Here is a 20,000-nt window from a genome sequence, read left to right on the forward strand (position 1 = left end):
TTGAAATAATTTTTCTTAAATGCACTTTCGGAATGAGAGATTGCACCATTTGGTTGAACTGTTTTAATATTGATTAGTGGATTAATGATAATTAATTTGCATGGAGGTGAAAATTTGTATGTGAATATATATATGCATAACTTTCTTTTATAAATTTGTCTCTTTAAATTTTCATCCAGACACTAACATTGCATGAAAATAATTTTGAGGCTTTCATGACAATTTTACATGCAATTTTTAATTGAAAGATCTCATTTCCATGACCTAATAGGTAGAGGAGCTCCTGAAGCGACAGTCACTACAGTTTGAAGAGAAGCTCCTGCGGGCGGAGTTGGCTGCAGGGGAGAAGGAGAGAAAATTGATACAAGCCATGAAGGAGGAACAGAAGGAGAAGGGAAACCTGGGGGGGTCGTTGACAGAGCTAACACAGTCGCGCGATGCTCTGCTCAAGATGGTGGGCCAGTACAAGGGTATGCTAGCACAACTAGTTGGCGAGAAGGAGAAGGAAAAGCAGGGTGCAGAGGAGAGAATCAAGACCCTGGAGACGGAAAGAAACCAAGCCCTAGATGATTTAGCCAACGTGGAAAATGCATTTTCTGATGTACATAGGTATGTTGAAATCTTCTTATGGGAATCTCTGCATTTGGTATTTCCTCCTTAACCCACACTGGACGGGTGGTACAGTACTGTACCGCGCATTCAAAAGCCCAGTGGCCGGGCAGCACAGTATTGTGCCAGCCATTCAATTGATTTAGGCCTAATAATTCGAACGCCCCGGCATTGGGACATTCAAGGCTAGAATTCCCCTGTCGTGGATGGGTTAACCCATTTATGCCAGGGGCATTCTAGCCTTTTAGGCTTCAGGGCCGGGGCTCTCGAACGCTTAGGCCTAATACAGTTAAATGATAGACACCGTATGCCGTCATCCGCTGAATTGGCCTTGAATGTGCGGTACCACTAGTGTACCACCCATCCAGAAAGGGTTAATCATTTAATTTGAGAAAAGGTTTCTGAAGATAACATGACACGTGTGATATTTTATGGATTTGGATAGTGGAAAATATGTTGATATATGATCTTTATCATTTGAATGAAATTTGTAGAAGAACTGCTATCTTTATTGTACTGTAGTTGTTGTAAAGAAACTACTATTCTAGATACATTAGCTGTTCAATGAGTCATAATCAACATAAATGGTACCTAGTAACCACTCATAATGTAAACAGACATACTTGTTTTGTATCATGTATAAATTCAAGAAATGGGAAAATGATAGCAAATGTTCCTTTCCTCTGCAGGAAATATGAAAGAACAAAGCAGGTAGTTGACACACTAAGAAGAAATGAGGAAACCTTGCGTGGTGCTATTACAGACTATGAAACCAAATTACAGAAACAAGAGCAGAAGTTTATTGAATTCCAGAAACATGCAGAGGAGAAAATACAGTTGTAAGTTGCACTTTTCTTTCTTGATATTCCTCATAGATTCTAAAATATATAAATGATGCATAATTATTGATGATAACAAGAAAGGCTGTTATATTGACATAATTTATTTGATGCTTATGATGATATTTTATCGAGAATCTATATTAGAAAGTTCTGCATTTTGTCACAAAGATTTTTTTTTCTGTAGTACTTTAATTCTTTTGTATTACAAATTGACATGAAATATAATCATATACAATTCACATTGATAAGTTTATTTTTCTGTAACAGATTTAGTAGTATTAATAAATAAAGGTCTAATATGTTGCTGTCCATGGTAGCATATTTTTTCTTTTCTTTTCTTTTTTTTCTTTCCTTCATATCAATTATTTTGTACCTTTATAGATATCATACCAAAAGATATTTGGCACATATTCCTCCTCTTTCTTCTTCAGAGCAAATGAGGAATTTGAAACAATGAGGAAAGCAAATGAGCAAGAAATGACCAAAATGGCCGCCCTCCTGAAGAAAGCAGAAATGAAGATCGTTTCTCTTCAGGATGCCTTTGACAGGAAGACACGAGAGAACCAAGAACTAACACAGCTCTGTGATGACCTCATCAACAAAGTTGGAGGAACAAATTAACCATTGAAATTTAATTTTGTCCGGAAACAAATACAACTAATTAGGTTTAGACTGCTGCTGCCGAAACAGTTTTGAACGAGGGTCCGTTAAGATAAAGGCTCATCTCGTATTGTTGAAAGAGCAGCAACTGTGATCACTACCCCTCTGAGTTGCTTCACTCCGGGGATCTTTTTCCTACAGTAACAGATTGAACTGGTTTGATACATATTAAGATAATGGACAAAATGGAAGGATTTTTTGTAATTTCATTGTCATCATTCTTCTTTTGTATATTTCAACATGCGACCTGAAGTACCAATTGGATACTTTCTATTCTGACTCAAGTAACTTGCTTCATTGACACACTGAATGGTGTTGTTAGTGTGTGTGTCAGATAGTTTGATATATGTTGTACAAGGAGTCATGCAAAATATCAGGCCACCCAGTTAATAAATCTTGTGAATAGGAAAATTTAAAGCTTGCAGTGAGTTTGTTGATTGTATCTAAAGATTTGGCTTTTTGTCAGTTAATAAATAATACAATACTGATATCCTGCACTGATTGTCATTATGTGAATGCAATGTACATATCAATTAAGGAGAATATTGCCTGATAGGTTATACACTAATATAAACAAAAGAGAAATTAGTATAGCTGGGGAAGAAAGTAGCATTGATAACAGAATCTATATTATATATAATTACCAGTGTATTAAGCTGGAAAGCTTGTAAATAATGATAATTTTACACATTTCCATCACTACATCATTATATATCACTCGATTGTGACGCATTTGTGCGGTTCACAAATCAGTTTCTATGAAATTAAATTAATTTTGCCATTAAGCTGCTCTTCTATTGTAAAACGTGAAAGTTGTCAGTTTGAGAAATCAGCTGGAAACAAGCAAGAAGACAGAGCATGATAAATATGATTATCTCACACACTGAATAGTGTGTGGGGAAGTTTGCCATTATTTAAGCATTTGATAACTGATTCCAAACACTGGAATGCATGATTTGTACGAATAATATCTAATAATAGAGATAAAGAGTGTTATCCCTGATGTGAGTGTGACAGGTGACGAATGGTGTGAAGGGTAATAGGGCTGTGATAGTACACCATTTTTGTCTTTGATGAAATAGCTGCCAAAGGTCTGCTGATAAGAGTTTGCTTTTGTTTTATATTTTTATTGATAGATGCTTGAAGGTAGTCAGACCAAGCACAAATATTATTTCTCAGATATGCTTAATTTCTCTATGTTCAGTAAACACGACTGATGCCAATTCCATCCAGGGTTGACAAAAACATATATTTAATTTTTTTGGAATATTTGATTTCTAATTGGATAGACACAGGAGGTGTTCTTTTCATTTCCTTTGGTTGGGAATTTTTGCAGTAGGAACCCAGTCCTTTTTATTAGATATACAGTAAGCTGAAATGTTTATATTAAAGCTGAATAACAAAATAATTGGTTTAGAATGGAGATTTATTGTTATTAATCCTAAACAGTTCCTAGTCTCAAAAATAAATTGGTGTAGCTTTTACATCCTGCGCCTCATGTGAAATGATACAACACATTTTTCAACGTTCTTGAGAATCATGTAGAAGTCCAGATCCCTAAGCTTGAATTTGAATTTCAGTTCTGATAGCAAACTTATGAGATAGAAGCTCAAATTCAGTGTTTGCAGTCAGCTTGCCAACTGATCTTATATATATACAGTGACTTGCTACATCAAAAATAGGTGCATGATGTTAGTAGGGATTGTATAAGTTTACATCAGCATTACATATTTGTTATTTTACTGTTAATTTGCAAAATTTGTGATCAGAAAGCGCACGAACTTGAATTCCTATTAGATGGAGTACCGTATTTGATGCGGTACTTTTATACAAACCAAAAAAAAAGCTAGGAAAAAAAAGCAATGTGCCTTATAATAAATGACTACTACATGGGAAATCTGAAAAAAAAAAATCCTTGATGAGGAAAAATCTCACCTTGTTATTGAAAAAAAGTAAAGGCACATGCACACAGACCAGTCAACAAAAGTATGCAGATTGCTTGTCAGTTAAGTATGTAAATGTATATGCAGAGTTCTTAGTTTCGAGGCTCATAGCCAAGATTATTTATGACTTCTAGAGAGATCCTAAGTTTATCATGTGACACTTCTTTATGTATTATAGATATTAAAATAAATTAACACACCATTTTATAATGTGTTATTTTCCCTTTTTACAAAGCTGATGTTTGATTATGTATTCATACTCTTATTCAAAGAAGAAAAAAAAGTGTGGAAAGTTTTGGATAGTTTTGCAGTTTAAATGTCTTATGAAGTTGTAGTGCACCATAACTATATTCTTCATTGGTCAGAGTCATGTGTTTGCTAAATGAAATCTATTGTACAAACCAGCACTTGTAATAAGTCAGTGATTCATTAAAAATGTTGTTATAAAGAGTAAATAAATGTTTGATAGTCTTATAAATGGATTATACCAAAGTAGCATTATCATTCATTAATGAAATATATCCCTGTTTATTCAAAGAATATTGAAAACAAAATTCACACTTAACATTTAAGTATTTTTACTTTTTTTTCCCACAAAATACTATAATAAAGTATCAAAAGGCACCACATTTCTAAGTGCTGCGAGGCCCTGAACACTTACAAACTTATATAATATTGTTTACACAGCTCAAGTTTTTTTTTTCTTTTCTTTTCTTTCACCTTTGCTTCTACTATTACACTACTGGCCAAAATTAACCGGCCACTATTTCACTTTTAGCTAAATTCTTATTCAAGGTTCAATTATTTGCCTGGCAATATTGCAAACGTAATGATATTGATAGAATATAAATAGCAATGTGTTGAGGGATAGTTTGATATATATTTAGGCTTATAATATCTCAGTTTGTCTAATAATATAGAGATTTTTGAATTGTGGAGCGAGAAACACTAAAAATTTACAGATTATTGGCAAACTTTGAGATTGCCAAACAGCTTCGTTTGGACTAGCCTCGCTTTGCTTTTGGATCCTTGTTGCCTGGATACTCATATCAAGCACCCAGTGACCAAGCTTCTGCAATTTTCATCGATTTTTCAACGTTTTTACTGCAATTTCTCGAATTTTTGTTGTAAGTAAATATTTTTTCATCTTGAAATTGTGTTTTAATTCTTATTTGAAGTTTTTGAGGCTTTAAATTGAAAATAGATCGTCTTAGGACACTTTTGCAAGACTTAGGCCTATTTAAAGATGATTTTGCTTGACAGGTGATGATGGCTCCAGTTCCTAGACTGAGTATTGAAGACAGGATGAGAGTAGTTGTTCTCCATGAGGAAGGCTACAGTTGCAATAAAATTGCCCAAAAGCTGAACATTGCAAGGTCCACTGCTCAGCAGATAGTGAAGAAGCACCAAGAAACAGGCACAGTGAAGGACAGGGAAGGCAGAGGCAGAAAGATGATCACCACAAAGAGAGAAGAAAGAGTAATCATCAAGGAAGCACTAAGAGACAGAAGGAAAACATCAAAGTCATTAGCAAATGAGCGAAGAGATAATTTTAATATCAATGTTAGTGACAGGACAGTTAGAAGAAGGCTTCTGCAAAGTGGATTAAAGTATTGCAGAGCAAAGAAGAAACCATTATTGACAGAGAAGGCAAGGAAGAAGAGACTGCAATGGGCAAAAGCGCACACTGGCCAGGATTGGAGCAAAGTTGTTTTTAGTGATGAGAGTAGATTTTGCCTTGTCAGTGACAGGCCAGTATCAGTAAGGAGGAGAAAGGGTGAGGAATACCTTCCTGAATGCCTTAATTCTACAATGAAACATGGAGGTGGTGGAATAATGGTCTGGGGCTGCATAACTAGCAAAGGAGTTGGCCGACTTTACAAGATTGATGGGACGGTGAATGGGGAATATTACATAAAAATTTTGAAATACTGTGCTATTCCATCTCTTAACCACCATTTTGAGGATGGAGAAGCAGTATTCCAACAGGATAATGCTCCCTGTCACACTGCCAAGGCTGTTCAAACTTGGATGACCAAGAATAAGCTGAAAGTTTTGCCGTGGCCAGGGAACAGCCCAGATATGAACCCCATAGAGCATGTTTGGGACTTTATTGATGATAAAATCAAGTCTGTTCATTTTAAAAACAAAGATGAACTATGGGAGAGAATAAAACTTGAGTGGAACAGAATTCCACTAGATTATTTGTCTAAGTTGTATGAAAGTATGAAACGCAGGGTAGATGCTGTTTTGAAATGTAAAGGTGGTTCAACCAGATATTAGCATCTTATATCATGTTAAATATGTTTAAATTGTTCCATATGACCTCTCTGATCCTTTATTGACTGTTTGTAATAAGAAAAGCATTAAAGATCCTGATAATTTTATAGTTTTAATAAGAAAATTTCCTAATTTCTTGGTTTTCGAGGGGCGGCCAGTTAATTTTGGCCAGTAGTGTATATTGTGTGACAAGAAGGTAAAGGATAAAGGTTAAATAAATTTCATATATATTCAACAATCATTTATTTCAAATATCTCTATTTCTAATACTTGTAGTACACAGCCTAATAAAGTATTTAGAAATGAACAAACAAATGTATAAAGAATTTTAACCTGACTTAGAATACCTATACAGAAGTTTATATTGTAAGCATATAATGGAGTACTCTTTTCGTCATTTTTTGTTCAAAGAAAAAGAACAGAAATGAAAACATAATTATTCTTTTACTGAGCACTATTAAATAGATTACCATGTAATTTTGTGTTTACTATTATCATTATTTCCTATGTATGTGTGTGAATGTGTCTATGTGTACATTTATATTAGTGAAGTTTTTTGTTTGATTGTTTTTTTCTCTTCCATCTTAATTGATATGCACTCCAGTTACTATGACATTGCATTTATCATCTAAGAGCAATATATAAACATTTCAGAATATTTGGTATATTGTATATTTTTTAAAAAAGGCACAAGGCCTGTAATGAAAGTGTACAAGAAACTATCATTGATCTCTGTTTTATCTTTTAACTATATATATAAGGCATTTTTATGACAAATAGTAATCAGATTGACAGTTATCTAAAGGCAGATATTTTCATAATGCCTAAATAAAGTATAAATATGTATTTCTAATCAACAGCTGCAATTTGTAAATTATTCATGGACACTATCAATTTCTGACAAACATGCTTGTTTCGGAATTTTGGGCAGTCTCTCTCCAGCACTTCTTTCAAGATATCTGGTGAAACCTTCCCCATCTCTTGTAAGGCATCTGAAAAGACCACTTGGAATTAAGAAAAGCATACAGTGTCAATGGTTTAAAAAGCATATGTTGACCCATTCACGACGGGAAGTATTTTCGCCTACTCCTGTTCCCGCTGGGAAGATAGCTAGCAAGTGACGCTTCGTGCCAGGGTGTTTTCCCTCTGCACGGGGCCGCACTGAATTTCTCAGAGCATATTTCATCCACCCTATCCTTATGATTTGCATGATTGCCTACAATGTAAAGGCACATAAAAATCTTGCCATGTTATTTTAGTCAAAAAACATGTTACAGCAATGCTTTTCTCATGTTATTTTATTGTACTTTGCCTACATTCTTCACTTCTATGTGATAATACCAGTGGAAAGTAGAGGCAGTCTTTTAGTGGGGCATCATAAAACATGTTTTATTCTTAACCTTTTTAACTACCAAAATGAAAAGAACAAAATAAATAATCATACATGTTACATACGAGTATGTACATGTGCCTCATGACGTGATGTGATATCATAGGTAGTCAACAAATTAGAAGTAGTATTACATAAGTAATTTTTTTATTACATTTTATTTCTTGGCCAATCACATTTGATTTTACAGTGTTTTTTCAACTCAGATCTTTTTAATCAACTGATCAAGAAGCAGAAATTGATGGCAAAAATATCACGTAGTTTTCTGTGATGTCAGTTTTCTAAACGTTATATCACATTTTGTGACATTCAAACACCTAAACTAAGGTAACAGAGTCTAAGAAATTATGAAAATTTTTTCTTAAATATGAACAATCTAGCATTCTATTGCTGACGTTTCAGCACATCAGAACTCAGCGAGAAAATGCACGTCTCAAGACATCACCCGGGTCCAGGGATATTTTCTGACCAGATCATGGGACATCAACTGGCATGAATGGGTTAAAAAAAAAAAAAAAAAAAAAAAAAAAAACATAAAAAACAGGGCAAACCATATTATGGATCTACATACCTGAGACAGCTCCTTGTAATACTGTTGCAGCCTCATACAGGTCTCTTAGCCTAGCTGTCTGTATGCGAGGATCGTAATTCTCTGGTAACTGCTTAAACAGAGCAGTCAAGACTCTTGCTGATTTCTGGCGTATGACTGCATTTACATCATCAAATCTTTTGACCAACTCTGGAAATAATAGAAAAAGAATGTCTTCTTGATCAATTGCTCCTTGATAAATAAAGTTAGCAATATATGATATACATGTACAATGAACAAATCTTTTATATATGGTTATGTTAAGGACATTTGTCAATAAGCATATTGCAGAAAATTAACAATTTTCAATGAGTCATAATCAACATAAATGGTACCTAGTAACCACTCATAATGTAAACAGACATACTTGTTTTGTATCATTTATAAATTCAAGAAATGGGAAAATGATAGCAAATGTTCCTTTCCTCTGCAGGAAATATGAAAGAACAAAGCAGGTAGTTGACACACTGAGAAGAAATGAGGAAACCTTGCGTGGTGCTATTACAGACTATGAAACCAAATTACAGAAACAAGAGCAGAAACATGCAGAGGAGAAAATACAGTTGTAAGTTGCACTTTTCTTTCTTGATATTCCTCATAGATTCTAAAATATATAAATGATGCATAATTATTGATGATAACAAGAAAGGCTGTTATATTGACATAATTTATTTGATGCTTATGATGATATTTTATCGAGAATCTATATTAGAAAGTTCTGCATTTTGTCACAAAGATTTTTTTTTCTGTAGTACTTTAATTCTTTTGTATTACAAATTGACATGAAATATAATCATGAACAATTCACATTGATAAGTTTATTTTTCTGTGACAGATTTAGTAGTATTAATAAGGTCTAATATGTTGCTGTCCATGGTAGCATATTTTTTCTTTTCTTTTCTTTTTTTTCTTTTCTTCATATCAATTATTTTGTACCTTTATAGATATCATACCAAAAGATATTTGGCACATATTCCTCCTCTTTCTTCTTCAGAGCAAATGAGGAATTTGAAACAATGAGGAAAGCAAATGAGCAAGAAATGACCAAAATGGCCGCCCTCCTGAAGAAAGCAGAAATGAAGATCGTTTCTCTTCAGGATGCCTTTGACAGGAAGACACGAGAGAACCAAGAACTAACACAGCTCTGTGATGACCTCATCAACAAAGTTGGAGGAACAAATTAACCATTGAAATTTAATTTTGTCCGGAAACAAATACAACTAATTAGGTTTAGACTGCTGCTGCCGAAACAGTTTTGAACGAGGGTCCGTTAAGATAAAGGCTCATCTCGTATTGTTGAAAGAGCAGCAACTGTGATCACTACCCCTCTGAGTTGCTTCACTCCGGGGATCTTTTTCCTACAGTAACAGATTGAACTGGTTTGATACATATTAAGATAATGGACAAAATGGAAGGATTTTTTGTAATTTCATTGTCATCATTCTTCTTTTGTATATTTCAACATGCGACCTGAAGTACCAATTGGATACTTTCTATTCTGACTCAAGTAACTTGCTTCATTGACACACTGAATGGTGTTGTTAGTGTGTGTGTCAGATAGTTTGATATATGTTGTACAAGGAGTCATGCAAAATATCAGGCCACCCAGTTAATAAATCTTGTGAATAGGAAAATTTAAAGCTTGCAGTGAGTTTGTTGATTGTATCTAAAGATTTGGCTTTTTGTCAGTTAATAAATAATACAATACTGATATCCTGCACTGATTGTCATTATGTGAATGCAATGTACATATCAATTAAGGAGAATATTGCCTGATAGGTTATACACTAATATAAACAAAAGAGAAATTAGTATAGCTGGGGAAGAAAGTAGCATTGATAACAGAATCTATATTATATATAATTACCAGTGTATTAAGCTGGAAAGCTTGTAAATAATGATAATTTTACACATTTCCATCACTACATCATTATATATCACTCGATTGTGACGCATTTGTGCGGTTCACAAATCAGTTTCTATGAAATTAAATTAATTTTGCCATTAAGCTGCTCTTCTATTGTAAAACGTGAAAGTTGTCAGTTTGAGAAATCAGCTGGAAACAAGCAAGAAGACAGAGCATGATAAATATGATTATCTCACACACTGAATAGTGTGTGGGGAAGTTTGCCATTATTTAAGCATTTGATAACTGATTCCAAACACTGGAATGCATGATTTGTACGAATAATATCTAATAATAGAGATAAAGAGTGTTATCCCTGATGTGAGTGTGACAGGTGACGAATGGTGTGAAGGGTAATAGGGCTGTGATAGTACACCATTTTTGTCTTTGATGAAATAGCTGCCAAAGGTCTGCTGATAAGAGTTTGCTTTTGTTTTATATTTTTATTGATAGATGCTTGAAGGTAGTCAGACCAAGCACAAATATTATTTCTCAGATATGCTTAATTTCTCTATGTTCAGTAAACACGACTGATGCCAATTCCATCCAGGGTTGACAAAAACATATATTTAATTTTTTAGGAATATTTGATTTCTAATTGGATAGACACAGGAGGTGTTCTTTTCATTTCCTTTGGTTGGGAATTTTTGCAGTAGGAACCCAGTCCTTTTTATTAGATATACAGTAAGCTGAAATGTTTATACTAAAGCTGAATAACAAAATAATTGGTTTAGAATGGAGATTTATTGTTATTAATCCTAAACAGTTCCTAGTCTCAAAAATAAATTGGTGTAGCTTTTACATCCTGCGCCTCATGTGAAATGATACAACACATTTTTCAACGTTCTTGAGAATCATGTAGAAGTCCAGATCCCTAAGCTTGAATTTGAATTTCAGTTCTGATAGCAAACTTATGAGATAGAAGCTCAAATTCAGTGTTTGCAGTCAGCTTGCCAACTGATCTTATATATATACAGTGACTTGCTACATCAAAAATAGGTGCATGATGTTAGTAGGGATTGTATAAGTTTACATCAGCATTACATATTTGTTATTTTACTGTTAATTTGCAAAATTTGTGATCAGAAAGCGCACGAACTTGAATTCCTATTAGATGGAGTACCGTATTTGATGCGGTACTTTTATACAAACCAAAAAAAAAGCTAGGAAAAAAAAGCAATGTGCCTTATAATAAATGACTACTACATGGGAAATCTGAAAAAAAAAAAATCCTTGATGAGGAAAAATCTCACCTTGTTATTGAAAAAAAGTAAAGGCACATGCACACAGACCAGTCAACAAAAGTATGCAGATTGCTTGTCAGTTAAGTATGTAAATGTATATGCAGAGTTCTTAGTTTCGAGGCTCATAGCCAAGATTATTTATGACTTCTAGAGAGATCCTAAGTTTATCATGTGACACTTCTTTATGTATTATAGATATTAAAATAAATTAACACACCATTTTATAATGTGTTATTTTCCCTTTTTACAAAGCTGATGTTTGATTATGTATTCATACTCTTATTCAAAGAAGAAAAAAAAGTGTGGAAAGTTTTGGATAGTTTTGCAGTTTAAATGTCTTATGAAGTTGTAGTGCACCATAACTATATTCTTCATTGGTCAGAGTCATGTGTTTGCTAAATGAAATCTATTGTACAAACCAGCACTTGTAATAAGTCAGTGATTCATTAAAAATGTTGTTATAAAGAGTAAATAAATGTTTGATAGTCTTATAAATGGATTATACCAAAGTAGCATTATCATTCATTAATGAAATATATCCCTGTTTATTCAAAGAATATTGAAAACAAAAGTCACACTTAAAATTTAAGTATTTTTACTTTTTTTTCCCACAAAATACTATAATAAAGTATCAAAAGGCACCACATTTCTAAGTGCTGCGAGGCCCTGAACACTTACAAACTTATATAATATTGTTTACACAGCTCAAGTTTTTTTTTTCTTTTCTTTTCTTTCACCTTTGCTTCTACTATTATACTGTGTGACAAGAAGGTAAAGGATAAAGGTTAAATAAATTTCATATATATTCAACAATCATTTATTTCAAATATCTCTTTTTCTAATACTTGTAGTACACAGCCTAATAAAGTATTTAGGAATGAACAAACAAATGTATAAAAAAATTTAACCTGACTTAGAATACCTATACAGAAGTTTATATTGTAAGCATATAATGGAGTACTCTTTTCGTCATTTTTTGTTCAAAGAAAAAGAACAGAAATGAAAACATAATTATTCTTTTACTGAGCACTATTAAATAGATTACCATGTCATTTTGTGTTTACTATTATCATTATTTCCTATGTATGTGTGTGAATGTGTCTATGTGTACATTTATATTAGTGAAGTTTTTTGTTTGATTGTTTTTTTCTTTTCCATCTCAATTGATATGCACTCCAGTTACTATGACATTGCATTTATCATCTAAGAGCAATATATAAACATTTCAGAATATTTGATATATTGTATATTTTTTAAAAAAGGCACAAGGCCTGTAATGAAAGTGTACAAGAAACTATCATTGATCTCTGTTTTATCTTTTAACTATATATATAAGGCATTTTTATGACAAATAGTAATCAGATTGACAGTTATCTAAAGGCAGATATTTTCATAATGCCTAAATAAAGTATAAATATGTATTTCTAATCAACAGCTGCAATTTGTAAATTATTCATGGACACTATCAATTTCTGACAAACATGCTTGTTTCGGAATTTTGGGCAGTCTCTCTCCAGCACTTCTTTCAAGATATCTGGTGAAACCTTCCCCATCTCTTGTAAGGCATCTGAAAAGACCACTTGGAATTAAGAAAAGCATACAGTGTCAATGGTTTAAAAAGCATATGTTGACCCATTCACGACGGGAAGTATTTTCGCCTACTCCTGTTCCCGCTGGGAAGATAGCTAGCAAGTGACGCTTCGTGCCAGGGTGGTTTCCCTCTGCACGGGGCCGCACTGAATTTCTCAGAGCATATTTCATCCACCCTATCCTTATGATTTGCATGATTGCCTACAATGTAAAGGCACATAAAAATCTTGCCATGTTCAGTTATTTTAGTCAAAAAACATGTTACAGCAATGCTTTTCTCATGTTATTTTATTGTACTTTGCCTACATTCTTCACTTCTATGTGATAATACCAGTGGAAAGTAGAGGCAGTCTTTTAGTGGGGCATCATAAAACATGTTTTATTCTTAACCTTTTTAACTACCAAAATGAAAAGAACAAAATAAATAATCATACATGTTACATACGAGTATGTACATGTGCCTCATGACGTGATGTGATATCATAGGTAGTCAACAAATTAGAAGTAGTATTACATTAGTAATTTTTTTATTACATTTTATTTCTTGGCCAATCACATTTGATTTTACAGTGTTTTTTCAACTCAGATCTTTTTAATCAACTGATCAAGAAGCAGAAATTGATGGCAAAAATATCACATAGTTTTCTGTGATGTCAGTTTTCTAAACGTTATATCACATTTTGTGACATTCAAACACCTAAACTAAGGTAACAGAGTCTAAGAAATTATGAAAATTTTTTCTTAAATATGAACAATCTAGCATTCTATTGCTGACGTTTCAGCACATCAGAACTCAGCGAGAAAATGCACGTCTCAAGACATCACCCGGGTCCAGGGATATTTTCTGACCAGATCATGGGACATCAATTGGCATGAATGGGTTAAAAAAAAAAAAAAAAGAAAAGAAAAAAAAAAAAACATAAAAAACAGGGCAAACCATATTATGGATCTACATACCTGAGACAGCTCCTTGTAATATTTCATCAGGGTCATCTAAAAATACTGTTGCAGCCTCATACAGGTCTCTTAGCCTAGCTGTCTGTATGCGAGGATCGTAATTCTCTGGTAACTGCTTAAACAGAGCAGTCAAGACTCTTGCTGATTTCTGGCGTATGACTGCATTTACATCATCAAATCTTTTGACCAACTCTGGAAATAATAGAAAAAGAATGTCTTCTTGATCAATTGCTCCTTGATAAATAAAGTTAGCAATATATGATATACATGTACAATGAACAAATCTTTTATATATGGTTATGTTAAGGACATTTGTCAATAAGCATATTGCAGAAAATTAACATACTATCGGCCAAAGTATGCAATGTATCAGAATCAATCAGCTGAGGAAAGTAGTTGACAACGCTCATGACAACTTCGCTAGAAAGGAGGCGAGTATCTTCGGAATCATCTTCAGTAAGGGCTGGGATGAGGGCAAGGCAACATTGTACCTCTGCAAAATAAGAATAAAAATGTTTTTCAGCATTCCCTTTATTAGCCAAGACATGTATTCTACTTTGGCCAATGCCTGGACACTATCAAACTCTCTACTTTTTTTTCTTTAACAAACATCATATCAAGAAAGGAATGGGTGTATCTTTTACTCAGTCTAAAAGATATTAAAATGTATTACCTTCCAACACCTTCTTATTCATTACTTCAGCCTGACACACGGAAACAAGGCAAGAAACAGCTGCTGTTCTTAATGCAGCGGCAGTGCTTCCAGCGTGCCATGGGAGATGTGGCTTCACTATATCTGAAATTAATTTATAGCCTTTTGTTATTTCATCAATTTTATAAGAAAACTATTGATGGCATAATCATTATCCAATTACATATAATGGTCTAGGTAAGCAATTCTTGACCTAAAGGGCACAAGTCGAGAAAAGAGCCAGTTTTTCCAATTATACTTAGAATTTTCATGTTAAGTGTTGTGTGTATTACTTATACAAAATTCTTTGCAGATTAATGATGCCAAAAACATTAGTTTTGTTTAATATTTCATTATAACTCTGGAGAGTATAAAATAATTTGTTTGAAGATATGAGGGGGTGGAGGGAAGAATCAGCTACTGCAGGGGGTGCAATGTTAAAAAGGTTAAGAACCACTCCTCTAGTACAAATATCAGAAATAAAACAAGTAATAACAATTAAATTAATTATCCTTTCAAATTCCCTTACCAATATGTAGGAACTTAAAAATTCTCTATGCAGAAATCTACATAATACGACACCTACCAGACAGTATTACAGGAAGGAATGTCTCTAGCTCTCCATTTGAATCCAAGGGATGATCCTCTTGTTTTAAAAGGTGATACAGTTTTATTAGGCACTTCAGGCTTACAAAAGGGTCCTGTTTCTTGGGAACACAATTACACAAGATGCCCACTATCCGTTCCAAGCGACACCCTAGTGACTGACCTGTGGGAATAAAATCAATTATAAGTTGTATCATAAACATTCACAGAACCATCAGCATAATGAGTCAGTTGTCAAAAATAATATTAAGGGTTATTTTAAACAGAATTAGAAATAAAATTAATGAACACATACCAGAAGAGCAATGTGGATTCAGAAAAGGGAAAGGAACTACAAATGCTATATTTTTACTAAGAACAGTAATAGAAAGGGCAATAGAAATGCAAAAAGACTTGTACATAGGTTTCACTGATCTTGAAAAAGCTTTTGACACGGTAAGGCATGAAGAAATTATCATTATGCTTGAAAACATAGGGATGGATAAAAAGGATGTAAGATTAATAGCTAATTTATATTGGGACCAAAAAGCGAATGTGGAAATTGGAAATGAAACGACTGAATGGATAAACATAAAGAGAGGAGTGAGACGGGTGCATTCTCTCCCCAGATCTCTTTTCACTCTATGGACAAAAGTGCATACAAGACATCGAAGAAATGGATGGAATCAAAATAGGGGGAATGAATGTAAATAATACACGATATGCAGATGATACAGCATTAATTGCTGACTCTGAGGAAAAACTACAAAGTCTGATGGAAGGATTAAGCACTGCAAGCAACAATAGAGGTCTAAAAATAAATTTTAATAAAACAGAGGTAATGGGCATAACAAAAAGAAAGGAACAATTGAGTGTACAAATTAACATAGATGGGAATGAAATAAAACAAGTAAATAAATTCCAATACCTCGAAAGTCTAATAACAGAAGATGGTGTAGGTGATCAAGAAATAAAGAAGAGAATTGGCATAGCAAAATATGCCTTTGGAAATTTGAAAAAAGTGGTAACAAACATAGGAATAGGAATAAATATTAGAGCTAGATTAGTAAAATGCTTTGTGTGGTCTACTTTGTTGTATGGTTGTGAAACTTGGACTATGAAGAAAAATATAGTGAAGAAACTAGAAGCCTTTGAAATGTGGTGCCTTAGAAGAATGATGAGAATTCTTTGGACTGAGAGAGTATCAAATGAGGAAGTCATGAGAAGAGCAGGAGCGAGACGAGAAATTTTAAGTGAAATAACGAAAAGACAGATGCAATTTATTGGACACGTGATGCCTGCAAAAAAAATTGAATATGATTGTATGACGGGAAAGATTGAAGGAAAGAGAGCATGAGGAAGACAAAGAAAGAAGTTCATAGAATGCTTGGTAGAACGAATAGGAAGAGGATTGAGAGTTGTGGATGTTCTCAGAATGATGGAAGACCGGGAAGAAAGGCGGGCCATGATCGCCAACGTCATAAGACAGGCACTGCAGTAAAGTAAAGTAAATCATAAACATTAATGTTCCTTCTTTTACCAGATTACTCAATACATAAAACTTACAATTGAAAGACTGTTATTACTTTGAATACTCTCCCCAACATCAAAATGATCTTTCAAACATAAATTAGGCCACATAACTTGACCCTCAATATTTCAGTAAAGGAAGACTATATTTAATTAGTAGATATGAAAGACTGCAATGAATAAATTTATATCAGAACACCACAAGTAATGAACTTCTTAACTGAAAACCTGTGTATCTTCAATATTCACTGACATCCCATCCTACTTTTAGCTTGCATGCATTTTGAATTATGGCACTACAAGAGTTTTTAACATATCAACCTTATAAAGTGCTAAAAAACATTTAGGATTCTATAATAATGATTCAAAAGCAGACATAAATATGCAGATAGCTTTCCTGCTATCTACTTCTCCTACTCTACTAACATATATTCATCCTATTCATTATATTTTACTTTCACATTTCAGATTCATTGCATTGATAATGGCTGCCATAGAGTGGAGACCATGGATCTACAATAAAGCAACTAATTTTTTCTTACAGATTGTGTACACTCTTAACAAAAATGTCTAAATTTCTTTACTTACCAGCAAGTTCTAGCAAGCCCAAAAATATCATAAAATGTGGAGTGTGCTCAGTCCATGAAGAAGCTGTTGTACAGATGGTATCCAAAATTGCACTTAAATGGAGATCGTATAACTTGTATACATTGTCCAGTCCACTCCTTTTTGCAAGAATATCTAACTGTTCTTGGGCAATACTGACTGTATCCTGCTCCTCTGATGTTGATGCAATATAGAGTAAAACTGAGAAAATGCTGTAGCTACTGTCTGTTGGATCACATTTTTCTATTAGGACTTGAATTATCTGTAACAAAGCACTCTGGTGTCCAGGATTCATGACATGAGACACATCCTCGTTGGACAGGGTTTCGGCAATATTTGTCATGCTCTCTTGTAGGAGAGCAGACGGCGTTCCACGAGCTAGGGCACTTAGGACGATCAGTGGACGCTCGCCGTACTCTCCTCCACTAAGCCTTGGTAAGATTAATGGAAGATATGTGGTGGGAGGAACAAAGTAGCCAAGTAATTCACTGCACTCAACAACCTGTAACCAGAAGAAACCTGTCAAGTATATTGCATAGATACCTAATGTACCTATTCTAAAAGGCACACAAAAAAATCCAAGAATAAAGCATGCTGTATGAAACATCTATGAAAAACTGCTGAACATATACCTATCTCCCGGCGCAGGTTCAAGTCCCGGTCAGGGAGGTAAAATTTGTATTTCTATATTCAATGTTTGTTGCATTCTACCATTTTTCTCATGTGTGTGAATGTTCCTCATTCTTTTAATTAGCATGAAAATTTAATTGACATAAAAATAAGAAAGGAAAAATATCTCTCTTAAAATGAGGAATGCTTTTGGGTAATGGTTTTTATATTGGTGACATTTTATATGTGATAAGTAGCACATGTACACCATCTTTGAGGAAAGATCATTAACCCAATGCGGACGGGTGATATTTTATTTTAGAGTAAGGCAGCTTCACACAACATACTTCGACTCTTCCCACTCTCATTCAGTCATTCATTGTAAAACTAGAACCATTTTTGTGTTTTCATTTTAGTGTGTTTTATTGTGTTTAGAGACTTATATGTGTCATATGACAGGCTCTATCAATGCTGCAGTTGACTAAAATTTTAGTATAGATTCCACATCAGCTCATTATTTTCTTTACACTCGGTGTGATAGAAATATTACTGTTTTATGGGCAGACAAAAAGCAACTTTATTTTTTCATATTCATCTATTGTCATGAATGAATAAGAAACATATAATCATCTACGAAGAAGAAAACATGAAGAGGCAGGGAAGAGGAAGGAAACCTGTGCTTATGACTGTGAGTGCCACAGGAAAAGGCATCCCTACTGGCACAGGGGCACATTGTAGACACTGGGCATTGGTTTGAGTCATCTTCCTCTTCTCATTCTGCCTGTACATTCTTCATCTGCGGTACTTTAGAGCAAGAGGTCAGCATCTTGCTATGTGCCATTGCTCTATAAAGATAGTGCTTGCTAGAGACCGTGGATGAGTGCCATTCAAAGGCTCTCTCACCTGCTGGTGCTAGAAGAAAGTGGTGCCATCTAAGTTTTGGATATTAGGTTTGCCTAATATTACAGTAATCATAGTAGTTATGACTGTAATAGTCATCCACACTCACTCCTTATTCATAGCACAGTAAAATAGCACAGTGATTCAAAATTCCTGAATGTCATGTACGTCATGACGCCTGTCGTCAGGCCAAAGCTCCTGCGTCATTTACGTCATGACACCCGTCCGCAATGGGTTAATAAACCTCCCTATATTTCTTGTCTGAGGGAAACTTACATCACTGCTTTAGGTAGGGCTGAAGATAATATAATTATGTAATGTGTACTTGACATAATGTACTGGTAATACTGCATATCTAATGATATAGCTACACGGATATAACTTTCTTTTCATGACTTTTTGCAAGGCAAATTATTTGTCTGTAAATAAATATTTCTGTTTATTCCAGTTCTAATTTTACTGTGGCATTCTCTTTTCTCTTATTTTTCCAATTCATGAAAAACAATAATATCCAAGTAAACTTTCAGTTAATTTTCAGACTGACCATTTTAACAATGACATAAATTAAGTCAATGAAGACTGTTTTCCTCTATAAGTGGAAGTAAGACTAGTTTGAGTATATAAAGACACTGCAGGTTTGGAAACCACTAATTTCATGTCCTATATCTTATATGAAAGAAAGATAAAAAAAAAAAGAACACCTCACCTGCTTTACAACACTGGACTCCTTATCTGATGAAGCCAAAACAAGCCCTTCTAGAATTTTCTCCACATACTGAGTTATTCCAGACTCAGCATTTACCACAAGAGTTGTCAAGAGTTTGGCAGCTTGCAGTCTTGGTCCTGCCTGCCAGTCATCCATATCAGTCAGCAAGCCCGGCAACATGTGGTATAGGCTCTTTTGCACCAAAGTACGACATCCAACACCTGAACGCTTTTCTGAAAGTCAAAGAAAAAACGGAAAAGTTTGAATCACTGCTTGCTATCTATATCTGTATGTGTAAGTGTGATCCTGTTATGTGTAAAGAAAACATTGTTAAGGAAGTGAAATACATAAAATGTGTGCAAA

At 34.0% G+C, this 20,000-nt stretch overlaps 2 protein-coding genes across 51 annotated transcripts in view; one reads left to right on the forward strand and one right to left on the reverse strand.

Moving 5' to 3' along the window:
* Positions 1-11,684, forward strand: part of LOC122265824 (uncharacterized) — a 125,542-nt gene extending 113,858 nt beyond the window's left edge. For 48 of the 50 annotated variants that reach the window (XM_043035257.2, XM_043035265.2, XM_043035274.2 and 45 more), the window contains 3 exons: positions 272-609; positions 1,299-1,448; positions 1,883-4,259. In XM_043035257.2, the coding sequence (XP_042891191.2) occupies positions 272-609; positions 1,299-1,448; positions 1,883-2,072 (678 nt within the window). In that variant the 3' untranslated portion in view covers positions 2,073-4,259. Of the gene's footprint in view, positions 1-271; positions 610-1,298; positions 1,449-1,882; positions 4,260-8,746; positions 8,879-9,307 lie in introns of those variants that run through there. The other 2 variants (XM_086532480.1, XM_086532680.1) reach the window with 1 other exon arrangement.
* Positions 11,685-12,268: 584 nt separating this feature from the next.
* Positions 12,269-20,000, reverse strand: part of Dnaaf5 (Dynein axonemal assembly factor 5) — a 29,163-nt gene continuing 21,431 nt past the window's right edge. The window contains exons 4-10 of the mRNA XM_043035427.2: positions 19,638-19,870; positions 17,405-17,924; positions 15,288-15,470; positions 14,684-14,806; positions 14,357-14,503; positions 14,011-14,202; positions 12,269-13,030 (exon numbers count right to left, since the gene is read on the reverse strand). Of these exons, the coding sequence (XP_042891361.2) occupies positions 12,888-13,030; positions 14,011-14,202; positions 14,357-14,503; positions 14,684-14,806; positions 15,288-15,470; positions 17,405-17,924; positions 19,638-19,870 (1,541 nt within the window). The 3' untranslated portion in view covers positions 12,269-12,887. The remainder of the gene's footprint in view (positions 13,031-14,010; positions 14,203-14,356; positions 14,504-14,683; positions 14,807-15,287; positions 15,471-17,404; positions 17,925-19,637; positions 19,871-20,000) is intronic.

The sequence above is a fragment of the Penaeus japonicus genome, unplaced genomic scaffold (genome assembly GCF_977035675.1).
Source record: "Penaeus japonicus unplaced genomic scaffold, GWHDUDI00000001_assembly GWHDUDI00000003, whole genome shotgun sequence".
Taxonomy (NCBI): domain Eukaryota; kingdom Metazoa; phylum Arthropoda; class Malacostraca; order Decapoda; family Penaeidae; genus Penaeus; species Penaeus japonicus.